Source organism: Chelonia mydas, chromosome 7 (genome assembly GCF_015237465.2).
Source record: "Chelonia mydas isolate rCheMyd1 chromosome 7, rCheMyd1.pri.v2, whole genome shotgun sequence".
Lineage (NCBI taxonomy): Eukaryota > Metazoa > Chordata > Testudines > Cheloniidae > Chelonia > Chelonia mydas.
The window spans coordinates 91,904,375-91,917,891 of NC_057853.1; the positions used below are offsets into that span (position 1 = coordinate 91,904,375).

The 13,517-nt window shown below is 43.5% G+C and overlaps 1 protein-coding gene across 4 annotated transcripts in view; it reads right to left on the reverse strand.

Annotated features, from left to right (window-relative positions):
- CEP55 (centrosomal protein 55) overlaps positions 1 to 13,517 on the reverse strand; it is a 35,318-nt gene extending 21,801 nt beyond the window's left edge. Inside the window, exons 1-4 of one of the 4 annotated variants that reach the window (XM_043550732.1) lie at positions 13,355 to 13,517; positions 13,040 to 13,046; positions 10,848 to 11,042; positions 8,801 to 9,085 (exon numbers count right to left, since the gene is read on the reverse strand). In XM_043550732.1, coding sequence (XP_043406667.1) covers positions 8,801 to 9,085; positions 10,848 to 11,030 — 468 coding nt within the window. In that variant the 5' untranslated portion in view covers positions 11,031 to 11,042; positions 13,040 to 13,046; positions 13,355 to 13,517. Of the gene's footprint in view, positions 1 to 439; positions 604 to 1,055; positions 1,590 to 8,800; positions 9,086 to 10,847; positions 11,043 to 13,039; positions 13,047 to 13,138 lie in introns of those variants that run through there. The other 3 variants (XM_037905101.2, XM_037905102.2, XM_043550733.1) reach the window with 3 other exon arrangements.

Genomic DNA, 13,517 nt, shown 5'->3' on the forward strand with positions numbered 1-13,517 from the left:
ACTTTTTCAAACTGAAACTTCAGTATATTGATAGAGGGATATGCCAGACCACAGAGCTCCCATGGACACAGCCTGATTAATCTCAGTGAAAAGCAGAGAGACAATGGTAAATTAAAAATCCAAAGCTGTTTTTTGTTTTCTAAAAAAATTGCAGAACTCCTGGGGTGTGGAGAGGGGAGAGAGACAAAAGGTGCCATCAGTGGCTATGCTACAAAAGCTTTTGCTATCATTTCCGACCCTCCACATTTTGGAGGACATAACAGGTTTTGCGGTGCCCAACTGGCAAAGGGAGATGTTATTCCAAGCTGCTGATGGGAAACCTGTATGCAAGCAAAGCATTCCACCATTGATGTGCTGTTCAGTCACTATATGAGTGAAATGGGCATGTCAGCTACTGAGATGGCCCTGTAAAATACGTCCTTCTCCGCAATACGACTACCTATCTGGAGTTCCTGCATCAGGAAACCTGTGCAGCTATCAGCACCCAGGATTGCGTCAGAATCCATGAGGGAATCAATAGGATGATTCATTAACTTCCACATGGCTGTATGCAAAACACGCAGAACTCCACAGCCATCCTCCTTAACCATCCCCGCCACATTTCTGGACAAAATTTCAAACACTAGTTGAATTTGGCACAAATGGTTGTGTCACTTGCAGACTGCATGATATGTCCACATACCTACCTTTAACTGAAATGGACTAGATTTGTAAATGGAACACATTTCCACTCACCCACCAGTTCACTGTTTCCCTTGAGTGATTACAGGTGTGGCAATTAAGGCTATTATTTTTAAGAAACAGGAATGCCTTAGGAAAACTGCTTTCTCAGATAGAGGTTCACTTTGAAGGCATTTTTATTGTTTGCATTTCCCTGTTGCTATTTTGAACTCCACATGGTGGGAGGTGGGGAAGCCCAGCTGCTGGTGGCATACTACCTGCCCTTAGCAGTAGGACGTTATTAACTGGGGCTTCTAATAGCTTTTGCATTGGTTCATAGAACAGAAAACTCTCCCATTGCTGTATTAAACATGAAAATGGAACCAGAAACTTACCAGGCTCAGGAGCATCTTCTGTCCCTTCTGTGTCTGATACAGGCTTCCATAGCAGGCTGTTTCTCCGAGGGGGGGGGGGGAGGAGGAGGAGGAGAAGGAATCAAACAGCTTTTCCCAGGATGCGCTGTTGCAGCTCAAAGCCTCCTCTGGGATCGGTTTCAGCAACAGAGTCAGTTTACTGTCCTCACTTGGCACCTGCTGCTGCCCCCCATCTGTCCCCACGCTGGATTCTGGGGCCAGCAGGGCACCATCCTGGTTGACCAGGTCATCATGCACCACCATTGGCTCGGTGGTCAGCACAGTGCCCAGCACCCACTCAAACTCATCATGAATTGGGCATGATGTTGGCGAGTTGCTCAAGGTGTGGTTCTGGTTCCTGGTTTTCCAATACTCCATTGTGAGCTGCTTAGTCCACTCCCTGCACTAGTCTCCGGTCTGGTAAATTTGCAACTCTGCCAGCTTCTTCGCTATTTGTTGGTATGTGTGGTCACCACTGGTATTTTAAAGTCTACTGTCTTGCTGGTTTCACACCAGAGATTTACCAAAATCGGACTGTGCTCCTGTGATCATGAAGCAGCATGCTTTGCAAAGGACTTGTGTTCAGTCTCCACTGCAAACACAGAAGGCTCTCTGATGGTGACTTTGCAGCTTGGTGTTCAGAAGACAATGGGAAGGTTAAACACTGACTCACTGAGCTGCTGTACCAAACCAAGGGGAGCGGCTTCTGTTTCCCTGGAGTCGACTGGAGATTCTTAGTCGAGAGAGGACAAAGGAAGTTGGCCCCTGGGATTGTGGGATACTTTTGGTGGATTCCAAGAACCCAAGGTGGGGGGCTGCGTCTAAATTGCAGAGCAACAGGGCTCTAACCCTGGGTCCCGGCTTGACTGGGGCTCAAACCCTCCAGCCCTGCAGTGTCCTAGAACCTTAGGCCCAAGCCAGAGAGGTGTGTGTCTAGAACTGAAGGGTGGTTTAGTCTCAAGCCTGGGCTCAGGCTTATACTGCAGTGTAGACATACATTTCCCTCCACCAATAACTTCATGTGGAGGTTAAATAGGAGGGGGTAAAGAGTAGGGCTTTGCGGACCACAAGCGAGTGACCCAGAGGCAGGGAAACTGCACTGTTCTCTTGGGAAACAGTGGAAAGATTCCAAACATTTATCGGTTAACCTGTGCTCTATAGCATGCTCTGACAGACTTATCAAATGAGATCTAGTAACAGCATGACTAGCTTCTGAGAATATTTTCGACTGACCTAACTCAAGGTATTAATTATGGACCTCAGACTGTTCAGAAACATGATTTTGATACCATCACTAAATTTAGAAGACAAGAGATTACTAGAATGGTTATTGAATTTTTAGGCTATTCTGAACTGACTTTTTGTTCAGTTAACTTGGATTTTTCTTGCCTTGGTATAACGCTTTTCCTCCAGCCTACTTAAGAAGTGTTGCTTTATAATATTAGGGAGCCCACACTAAGTTCAGGGGCAAAGTCAGAGTGGTACTGCATCAGAAAGACAGGATATTTATGATAGTGTATTATTCAGAACAAAGCTTCCTTCTTTGAAGTAAAGAGTTGGGATTCATATTTGTCTTTTCTTACTTAAGGATCTGGCACAAGCCAAGTTACTAGAAGTTATTCAGCTAAAACCATGCAAATTTAGGGTGATCAATGCCATCTATTGAACAAGAGTGTGTGTGTGGGGGGGGGGAGGACGGGGACGACTTTCTATCCCCATTCCCACCAAGACTCAGAAAGAGCACGCTGACAATGTTTATAGCTAAGTTTTGCCAACTGAGCGTACATGCACCCCTCTTACTTGTATCCATGCTTTTCAGAAAGTGCAGAACTAACAGAAATGGAAACAAATGCCTTTATGAAAGCAGGCAGTCTCCTTGTATCTGGACACACTATAGTTATTAACCATTCTAAAAGTAATAAGCAACTCACCCTTGCATCCTGCTATCCACAACTCTAAAGGGAAGGAGAAAGAACTGGCCCTTAGCATTGTAGCCTATAGGAGTAACCTGTTTGCTTGTACGTATGTGTGTAATAGGTTTATAGATTTATATTAAAGTAAGTTTGGCTGTAATGCAAGGGACCTACAGGCCATATCCTGTATGTTGAGCTAAGGCAAAGTTAGCATATCTGCATCTGGGACCTTTCACCCAGATAGCAAGTTAACACCCACACACATATGTCTGAGACCTTTCACCTAAACAGACAGACAATGGTAAAATGGCATAGGGGATTTCCAAGTCTGTACCCACAAACTTAACAGGTACACCACAAGGAGAACAAAAACAACATATGTATGTACATGTCATCAATACGTACATACTAGCCTATGGAGTAAGCGTACCCTAACATTTTTATGGGTGAGGAATGAAGTTTGGGCATAGGAGGAAGAATTTCAGCCACTTGTGCCCTATAAAAGAGGTGACCCACCTTGCTAAAGAAATCTACCTACGACAATGACTACTATTAGTAGGCTGTACTTGTTTTTCTTAAACTTTCTAAATTCCAAGGGGACTAGGCAAAACTTGATTTCCCTAAGCTTTTGTTCTTAGTTATGTTTATTAGGTTTTAATTTTAAGTTTAAGTTAATTAAGTAAACTCTAAGTTAGCTTCGATAGCTCTTAGCTCTAGCTTTTTCTAAGCACTGCACCTCTCACTCAAAAATTGAGAAACCTGAACTGTTAGAGGCGAGGCTGGTCCTGTGTCTCTCACCACAAGGTTATCAAGGAAGGGTGTGAGTATATTAACCAAAGCTTTGTAGCATATATTACCATAATACCATATGTATCTTTTAAATAGCAGTAATACAATTGTAACTGACTATTTTACCATTTAATTACTACTTCATTTATTTTAATAAAAGAAGTCTTTACGGCTATATCTGTCTCAGTGTGAGCTTCCTGTCATACACCCGAAGGTCTTTTGTAAATTCTGTGGAACCTGATTTGGGACAAGAACTTTTATCTTCTGATCAAACAAATTGGCGAGCCTAAAACCCATATTATCCAAATTAATATTAACACCCTAAATCAGGCAACAGCATAAGATTTTCAAAGGTAATTACCAGGCCTAATACAGAGCATTAATCACAACCCGGACCCTGTTTTCAAACTGAATGTGGATACATTAACACAAAAATTCCACTCTTCAAGGTGGAGACAAGAGTTAAATCTCCCAAATCCACGAGACAGACAACTGCCATGTCACCATAACTCTGACCTGGGGAAGGGGGTACCTTTAAGAAGTCCCCCAGGGACCCAGAAGCATACTGTTTTACTGGAATTGAGGGATCAGTTTTGTTGGTTTGTGAAGGGAATATGGCTAAAGTTGGGAAGAAAAGAAATAATGTTAAGTATTAATACATGAAGTAAGGCTTGAAAACAAGAATTCAGAGCTTGGCTACACTTGCGAGTTAGAGCGCATTAAAGCGGCCCTGGACGCCCTAGCTCACTAACCATCCACGCTGGCAAGGCACGTAGAGCGCTCTGACTCCACGGCTAGAGTGCTCCTGGTACTCCACCTCGGCAAGAAGATTAACGCTTGCTGCGTCTTGGCTGAAACACCCAAGTGTCAGTGTGAATGAGGGGTTGCATTACTGCGCTCTGATCAGCCTCCGGAAATGTCCCATAATCCCCTTAAGTCAAGTGGCCACTCTTGTCATTGTTTTTGAATTGCTGCAGGAATGCGGATATGCCCTTTGAAAGCTTCATTTCTGACAGTCAGCTGCTTATCTGCTCCGAGACAGCAACCATTAGTGTGGAATGCTTGCGGGGGGGGGGGGGGGGGGGGTCGTCTGCTGCTGTCTGAACTTACAAGACAGCATGCTGACATGCTCTCACACCCCCAAAACCCACTTTCTTCCCCCACATACACACAATACACTCCCTTCATACTCCACCCTACCCCCCCATTTGAAAAGCAGTCACTTGCATGCTGGGATAGCTGCCCATAATGCACCGCTCCCAGTGCCACTACAAGTGCCGCAAACGTGGCCACACCAGTGCGCTTAAAGCTGTCAGTGTGGACAGACTGCAGCGCTTTCCCTACTGCACTCTACGAAGGCTGGTTTAACTCAAAGGGCTCTACGTTTGCAAGTGTAGCCATGCCCTAAGTGTTGCTGGGGAGGAGAGAAGGGGAGTTACTTTAGGAGGCTTCATCAGAAGTGCGGATTGCGTGCCCCGCATTGGAATGAACACTGCGGGATGGGAGGAAGAGTTAGACATTATCTCCTTTGTGCCAAGGTTAGATTTTCAGCAGAGTGGGGCTTTGCTTGGAGGAGGGGGAAAAGGGACCACTTATCCCTACAAGTTACATAGGAAGAAGTGAATAATTTGAAAAACGGAGTGAACCTCAGAGAGTTGACTGGAAGAGGGTAGACTGAGATAGAAGGTTGCACCTTGTGTATGTGAAGCCCATAAAGTCAATGATTGATTGTGGAAGGTCTAGACTTCTTTCACAACCCTAGTGGAGTGACAGTGGTACAAGAGAGAAGGAGCAGTAGCTAGTTTTATGAACAATTGGTTAAGGAGAGGACTTATGTCTCCTGGGAAGGGTGAACAGAGTTTTGAAGTAAGAGAGGGCCTTGGATTCAGAGAGGGATTGTTATTGAATCTGCTTAAGCATTTCTTGTCTTGGCAAGTCAAAGGATGCAGGACCTTAAGATATAGTTACCACATTTTCCTCCTCTCCCCACCACCTTCATCTCAAATATACTTTTACCAACGGATTGAACTGTTAGAGTGTATAAAGCATGGATGTTTAAGCCCTAGTAGTTCTTACAGTACTGTAGTCACTTGTAAAGCACAAGGGAGGTGATGGCAGCACAGAAAGCAAGCAGATAAAACATTTTCAGATCCTATATCAGACTACCTGAGCTATAAGTGATTTACACTTAGAAAAGGTGGGATTCATTTTCCCCTCCCTTAGAATAGGAAGTCAAAGCTCTTAGAGCACTTCATCTCTGAAAAAAATAAATAAATTGATTTCTAGTTTGGTCCTTTGGGAATTGTTCTTTAGATTAAATAGATGCAGCTGTTTAGCTAACCTCATTTAATCATTCAGCTATGTTCACTGTAAGTAGTAGTTTTGTTCTTCAGAAATGCATTGCTGTAGCATCCAGCTGTAGTACATTTACTATGCTACCCCACCATGCAGATTGAAGAGGACTGGCCTGTTGTCTTCTGTTAGCACAGAACATTCATGTACTGTTTGTGAGGTTTACATCAGATGTCACAGGTGGCCAGTTCTCAGAATTGCATGAGCAGTAAATAAGAATTTGTAAGACCAAAGAGACAGGGGAGCTCAAAGATGCTTTATTTTTGTGACCACAGCGAGGTCAGGTGGGGAGTTAAATAAGCATTTCTTTAAAAGATAGTGTGAGATTGTGCTGCCCCTCTAACAGCTTGGGAGCATGTATAATTCCATGAGCAAATTAATAATAGAAAGATAAAGAAGGTATCATTTTTTAAAAATCTACAGAATCATTTTACCCTCAGTGGCATGGGGTGGGGGTGTGCGACTTGCCAAACCACCTGTCCCTTTCCCCAGCACCCAGCTCCTCCAGTTTGTGGAAATTTTGATAATACAATGTCATTGGAAATGGGTCAAGCTGGGCATCATTCAAAAGCCCTTTCCCCCACAAATACAATGGTACCAAACATGACAAACCTAGAATAATTATGTAGGTACAGATTCAAGGAAGTGTCTTAAAAAAAAAAAAAAAAGATTATACTTTAACAGAGGCATGTCAACATGCAGCCCTCACAAACTTAAATCATAGCCCTCAACTGACAGTACTGTTTTATCTGTTAATGCTCAGAACATACCTGATTATTTTTTTTAACGTTACAGATTACTGTAAATGGAAGGGGAGCTTCAGGCTGATTTGCCATCAGCAGCAAAAAAAAGAAGCAGTTCAGTGGTATTGATTATCAACTTTGTTATAAAGAGTTTGAGGCACTGGTTAAGATGTCACGATCCAGCCAGAATTACTGGAATCCATCTGCAAACGGTATGCACGTAGTTACAGTACATAACATAATTGATGTCTTTTTGAAAAGCATATTAAACGGTTTGAAGTCATTTCCCAAAGGGTAGAGGACTTGCAATACCAATTACACACATCCAGTGTGCATTCTACTCTGTGACCTTTTGTGCACAATAGAGAGCTGCAGTATCACAGAATGGATGAAGCAATTTGATGAGGTTGACTCAGCAACAAAGCCAACTTTTGGGATCGCATGTCAATATATGAAGTTGGTTGATTGTTTGAAACTTTTTAAAGTGATCTGTCAGGACTGTTGATTGGAATTTGCACCATGCAGCAATTTGAGCTGGGGTTGCTCAGTCCGGCTGGCCGGTAGGGCTGGGGCCCAGGTCAGTCTCTGCTGCAGGAGAACCAGTTCGACACCCGCGGGCAGGTGCTTGAAAAGATGAGACAGATACTGGTGAAGTCATAAATGTACTGTAGGCGGTCATATGCTGAGCTTACCATCTGAAAACATTACAACATTTGCAGACCTACGTGAGTGGACATTTTCAAGAAGCAGATAAACAGAAAAATTGCCACTGACAAAGATTGCATTTATACCTTTTAGCAAGAGGCCAAATCATCAAGCAATGGAAAGGCTCAGAGATGATCAAGCACAACCAAAACTACTGTCCCTTATTGGGCATGGCTAGGTCTTGAAGGATGGCCTCATCACACCAGTTGTGTGTGAAAGACCATGCGCTTCAAAATCTAATGAATGAATGTTTTCAGGCCTACATGTCAAGGACAGCTTCCCAAGGATTACCAAAAAAAAGTTGATTTTTAAACCTCTCTCTCAAATAAATAAATTGTATATATTGGCAAATGATAGCTATATAATTATTCTAGGGTTGTCACATTTGGTACCATTGTGTTCATGGGAGAAGGATATAATTCAAAAACCCTAACTCGACCCATTTCTGACAGCACTGTGTTATCAACATTTCCACCAACCAGAGGAGCTGGGGAGGATGACAGCAAGTTCTCCTGGCCAGTGTTGCAGAGGGTGACATCACTGAATGTATGATTCTGTAGATTTTTACAAATCTAATTACACCTCCCTTACCTTTCTAGCACTAACTTGCCCACTGAATGAAATTTTACTATGTTACTCTCCCAAATTACAGAAGCTCAGTGAGAGGGGAGCCAAGGTGACTGTCACCTTTGTGGCACTGGGATTCCAGCATGCTCAAACACACCCTGATCCATGTCTCAATTATGACAGTCCCCCCTTACTGCCCTATGAATTTCAGCTCCGGCAGTTGCAGCATCCACGACAGCCACAGCCCCTCACTCTCTCTGATACCTTCAGCCACACACTCTGCACCAGAGCTTGTGGCAAGGATCTCGCAGGTCAGCGTAGGCTGACTTGCTCAGAGCCAGTGCTGGGGAACAATCCATCTAGATGTGGGGTTTATAGGGACCTTTCTAAGCTGCTGTGGCAGCTTGAAGAACTGCTTGAAAAGGGAGAATCCCTCAGACAGTAACTAGCTGGATTACTCCATTTACTGCTACATACAGTGTTCATACTGGCCACTGTCTCTCTTTATATCTTACGCTGTAGTACTGTCATAAGACCTTTCAGAAAAAGGGAAGTAGTATATCAGTGCATCTTGCTGCAGAGTGGATTTCAGTGCTTAACAAAAAAAAGAATTCTAAAGTAAGCTTATAAATGATTAGAGTATTTATTCAACACATACCTGGGATAATTGGAAGCTGCTAGCACGGTTTTCGAGTTCAGAGCATCTTGCAGTAACTGTAGATAAATTATGCTTCAAACGGTCCATCTCTTCTGACAGGGAATTAAGTAGTTGTTCTCTCCTCTCTGCTTCCTTTGTTTTCTCTTCAAGTTGATCAAGTAGTGAAGTGACATCACTACTTTTATTTCTGGTTTTAAGCTTGTCTTGTAGGCTTTGGATTTCTTTTTCCTTCTCCTCAAGTCGACAGATATATTTTTCTTTTTCAGTTTCAAGGGCAAGTATTTTCTACATGGAGCAAAACAAGAGCATAGATAAGCCAATAAAAATCACCGCACAGAAATGTGATGGAAAGTCCACAAGAGTCCAAACTGATACTCACTTCTGAATGTTGAAAGACCCACTTTTAGTCAGTTGAGAATATTCGTTTTACTCTAACTAGAGAATGCTACAGAGGTTATCTGAAACATTTATCACATATGCAATAATTTGAGTCTCAAAAATATTAGTGTTACCACTCAAGACAAGCTAGAATATAATTACAGAAGGTGAACACACACATACTAATTGAGTCTACGGTGGATGTAACCATGGAAATGACATAAGCAACAAAAATCTCATTGGCTTGGTAGGTACCTATACCGCCATTCAAGTTGAAAAAAGTATTCTTCCAGATTTATATAAATTTGGAAACATGTATACCATGAGAACTGCAGGAGTCTTTGGGGATGAAGCATTTTTCTTTGGCACATTTCTTATCACTGCTACTGTATCCAGTATCTTGAGAGACTGAGAAGCTCCTTTTATGTTTAAATTCCACTAGAGCACAGTAAGTAGAGCCTTTTCATGTGGCAATTTAGCCTGCCAAAACCCCAACACAAAAACAAGTAGTACCATGACCACCCCTCCAAAAAATGTAAGTGATGTAAGTGAAGAAAAGCTGACAGTGTGACCATTAAATCCTGTCTCTATACAATCTGGTCTTTCAGCTTTAAACTGTTCTTCACTCGACTGTATCTTCCATTACTGATGACTGACATTAAATATTAGAACAGCACTGTAATGGGTTCTACCCTGTCCTCTAATATGTACGTGTGCATCATTTCACTTTTGTACAGGTTTCTGTCCACTAGAGGCAGAGGTTCAAGCCCAGATACTTGAAACTATGAAGCTACTGGAGGACTGAAGCAGAAGTGGAGAGAGCGTCCAGGAGATGGAATTTAATGTGGCTCACTCAAAGAGTGAAACTGGTGAAGATCACACACAGAGCACCTATTGGGATTGTGTTCTTTCACAACAAAAAGGACACCCATTATATTTCAGTCAGAGACATGGTGCCATTGCAGGAGGGACACAGCTTGCAGCTGGTGGACTGTTTCTTCTAGTTCAAGTTAGCAAAGAAGTCTTGAGTGGAGCAGGGAAAGGCTCAATGGAGCCACAAGACTAAAAGGCAAGAAAGACAAAAACTTAGCTTAAGTGCTATTTTTGCTACGCACAGCTATTTAAGCTAGTTAACAAAACTGAAATAGAACATCAGGGCAGCAACTGACATCCCCAAATTCCTGCTCTCTGCCTATGGTGGCATAAAGACATTTTATGGTGGTTGAGGCTGCAACCCCTTAGGTGAGTGTGAATGGGAGCACAAGAATACAGACCAGGTGCATGGACATGCTATCCAGTGAGTTCTCATCTCATTCACCAAGGGTGCTTATATAATCCAAAATAAGGATCTCTGCAGGCAATACTCCAATTACTGACATTTTTAGAATGCTGAAACAGCATTAAGAAATTACAGGACATGTCTTACTGGCTACTAATTGAGGCCCTTGGCCCCAGGCCTCTGTATTTAACCACTTTGTAAAATAACCTGGAATTTATTAGTGCAGGCACAACTGAAAAATACCTAAGAATGGGTGCACCATATTAGGACACTACATTTTAAAAATCTGATTTTAAAGTTACAAGGAGAATAGTCGTTTGTTAAGAAATGCTATCTTATGCAATTATGGCACCACAGAAACAAGCCTGAAAGTCAAAGTGTGCACATTACCTCTAAAAGTCTATTCCTTTCTGTATCTGTCATTTTGCTTTTCCCTTTAATAATTTCCTCCATTGACTTTTTGAGGGCTGCATTCTCCCTTTTATACTTCTCCAACTCAGTTTCAGATTTGGAGTTACTAGACTTGAATCCCCACTTGCCAGAAATTAGATCTTTGGTGGCCTTTGATGTCATCCTCCAAGCGTTCTGTGAAAACAAACAAAAGAATCATGTATACAACAGTCCCTTCCTGTGTTAAATATTAAAGATTCCAGAGACCTAGCAAAAATATGTCTTTATTCAAGTTTGATAAAGCATGATCTAATGGGTAAAATCCACAACTAAGTCAGATTGTATTCTATTCCTGCACAGCATAGACTGAGTTAACCAGTTTCCCTATTTGCAAAATTGGTTTCCCTATTACCTCCCTCACAAATGTTTGTGCAGTGTCTCAGCATTGGTCTCAACAGAGGTTCCCAGATACAAGGTACTATAGAATTGCAAAGCATTTTTAATGTAAGTTATTTTTAATATGGGTTATCATTGATGGCAGGGCTTGAACACACACACACATTCCTAGTGAGAGAGGAACCAAAACACCAGCTTCTGCAAATTAAGCTTTCATTTAATTATTAAGTTTTTAGTCCTTATGGCTGTAGAGATAACCTTGCAAATGTGAAATGAATGAGAAGTGAAGTAAAGCTATGGCAGAGACTATCCTTTTGTTCTGTGTTTGTACAGCACCTAGCACAATAGGGTCTTGGTCTCCTAGGTGCTACAGTAATACAAAAATAATACTGCTAATGAGAACAGCTCCAGTACTCTGCACTATTGCTTTGGAAAACTAACCTCAGGAGCAGAGGCTATTTATCCCTTACCCAATCTGATGGGTTTTGGAGTAGCAGAGATCCTCTCTACTCAAAGAAGCCAAGAGTGGGGTGGACAGATAAAAAGTTCCATCCAGGGATTAGACAGAGGTTGTGCTTCAAGTTTAAGAGTAAGTCAGAGACAAATCCCAAAAGAGAAGTATCAGGGAAAAACATTCTGAAATACCAGCAGGCCCATTATCTTTAGGTAAGAGTGGCAGGGGCTTCTTCTCATCTGGAAGTTGTCCCTGGAGCTAACTGATGGAACCAGACCTTTATCTTTCATAGCTACAAGAGCTGGGCACAAAAAGGTAATTCCATTTAACAGACTGGGTTTTTCTATTTTGAAAGCTGATTTTGTTCTGATACTGATGGAAAATGAAGCATTCCAAAGTTCTCTGTGAAAGGGAACAGAGTGCCACTTCCAACAGAACTCATGGAACATTTCACTTTTTGACTAAGCAGCAAATTCCGCTGAAAAGGTGTTTTGTCCAGAATGTTTGATACATCTGATACATTTTTCGAACCCCGCACCTGAAGACCAAAACGGTAGGCACATTCATCTTCAGTTACTTCTGCCTCTGGACTTGAACATTTACCAAAGATTTAACTGGAAGACAATCTATTAACCAGAAATTACAAAAGAATGAGGGACATGCCAGCAGTCTCCTGGTGAAAAGGTCAATCCGCAACCCTAGCCACTAGAAAGGAGCTATAATTCCTATCAGCGTCTTGTCTCTAGACTGGTCAGAAGCTTCATAGTTTCTCTTTGTTTTCAGCTTGTAGTGCCTTGTCTACAAGATGATTTGTCTGTTTTACAAGGATACACTTGGATCAGTAGTTTCAATAAGGTAAGCCCTGGCATCTAGGACACAGGTATTTTTACTATCTTAGACATACAAGGCGGGTGAGATAATAGCTTTTATTGAACCAACTTCTGTTGGCGAGACAAGCTTTTGAGCTTCGCTCTTTGAAAAACAGAAGTTGGTCTAATATCTTTTATTGAACCAACCTTTTCTCTCCAATACCCTGGGACCAGCACAGCTACAATGCTTTACTACCTTGTCAATTAACCCATGATCAGCAGAGCTGCCTACACCACTTCACCGGTGTCAGCTTCAAGACGCACTACTGAATAAAGGCTAAGATCTTCATGTGGGCGCATCTGGTGCCTAGATACACTCGCAATTTCCCCCTCCGCAGCTCATCACGAGGTCCCGCCGCGCCAGCCTGTCCGGGGCTGCGCTGGGCACAGCTCCAGCGCTTGCCTCCTCCGATGCGCAGTTTGCGCCACAGGAGAGCGAGTCCGGAGCCGCTGCGCGTGACGCCTAGTGCGGCCGCGGCGAGCCTGACCGGGGCGCGTTAGGTTTGCTCCAGGAGCAGTGGGCAAGGCCGTCACTAGCCACAGGTCCGTACCCAGGGGGTCGAGGGTTTTACCTCCACGGAAGCTCGGGGCCGGCGGAACACGGGGAAGCCGCCAGCCCCTCCGGCGGGAGCAGGGCGGTTCGCTGCGAGTCGACCGGCAGCAGTACGGGGCCGCGCCGGGAGAGCTCCAGGCTCAGACCACTACGAGCAGGCCGCAGGGTCGCCAGTACCACCCCCACCCCGCCGGCTCATCCCGACAGTAGCATCAGGACGCCCCCACTTACCTGAGCGGCGGCAACGACACCCCTATAGCTCCCCTTCCACTCAACCACACCTCCGCTTCCGGGAGTTTGAATCCCGCGGCTCCGTCAACGTCACTTCCGCTCAGGAACCTCACTACCGGAAGCGAGCTACGGGGTCCCGAAGGGGTCAGGCAGTACGGAGGACGGTG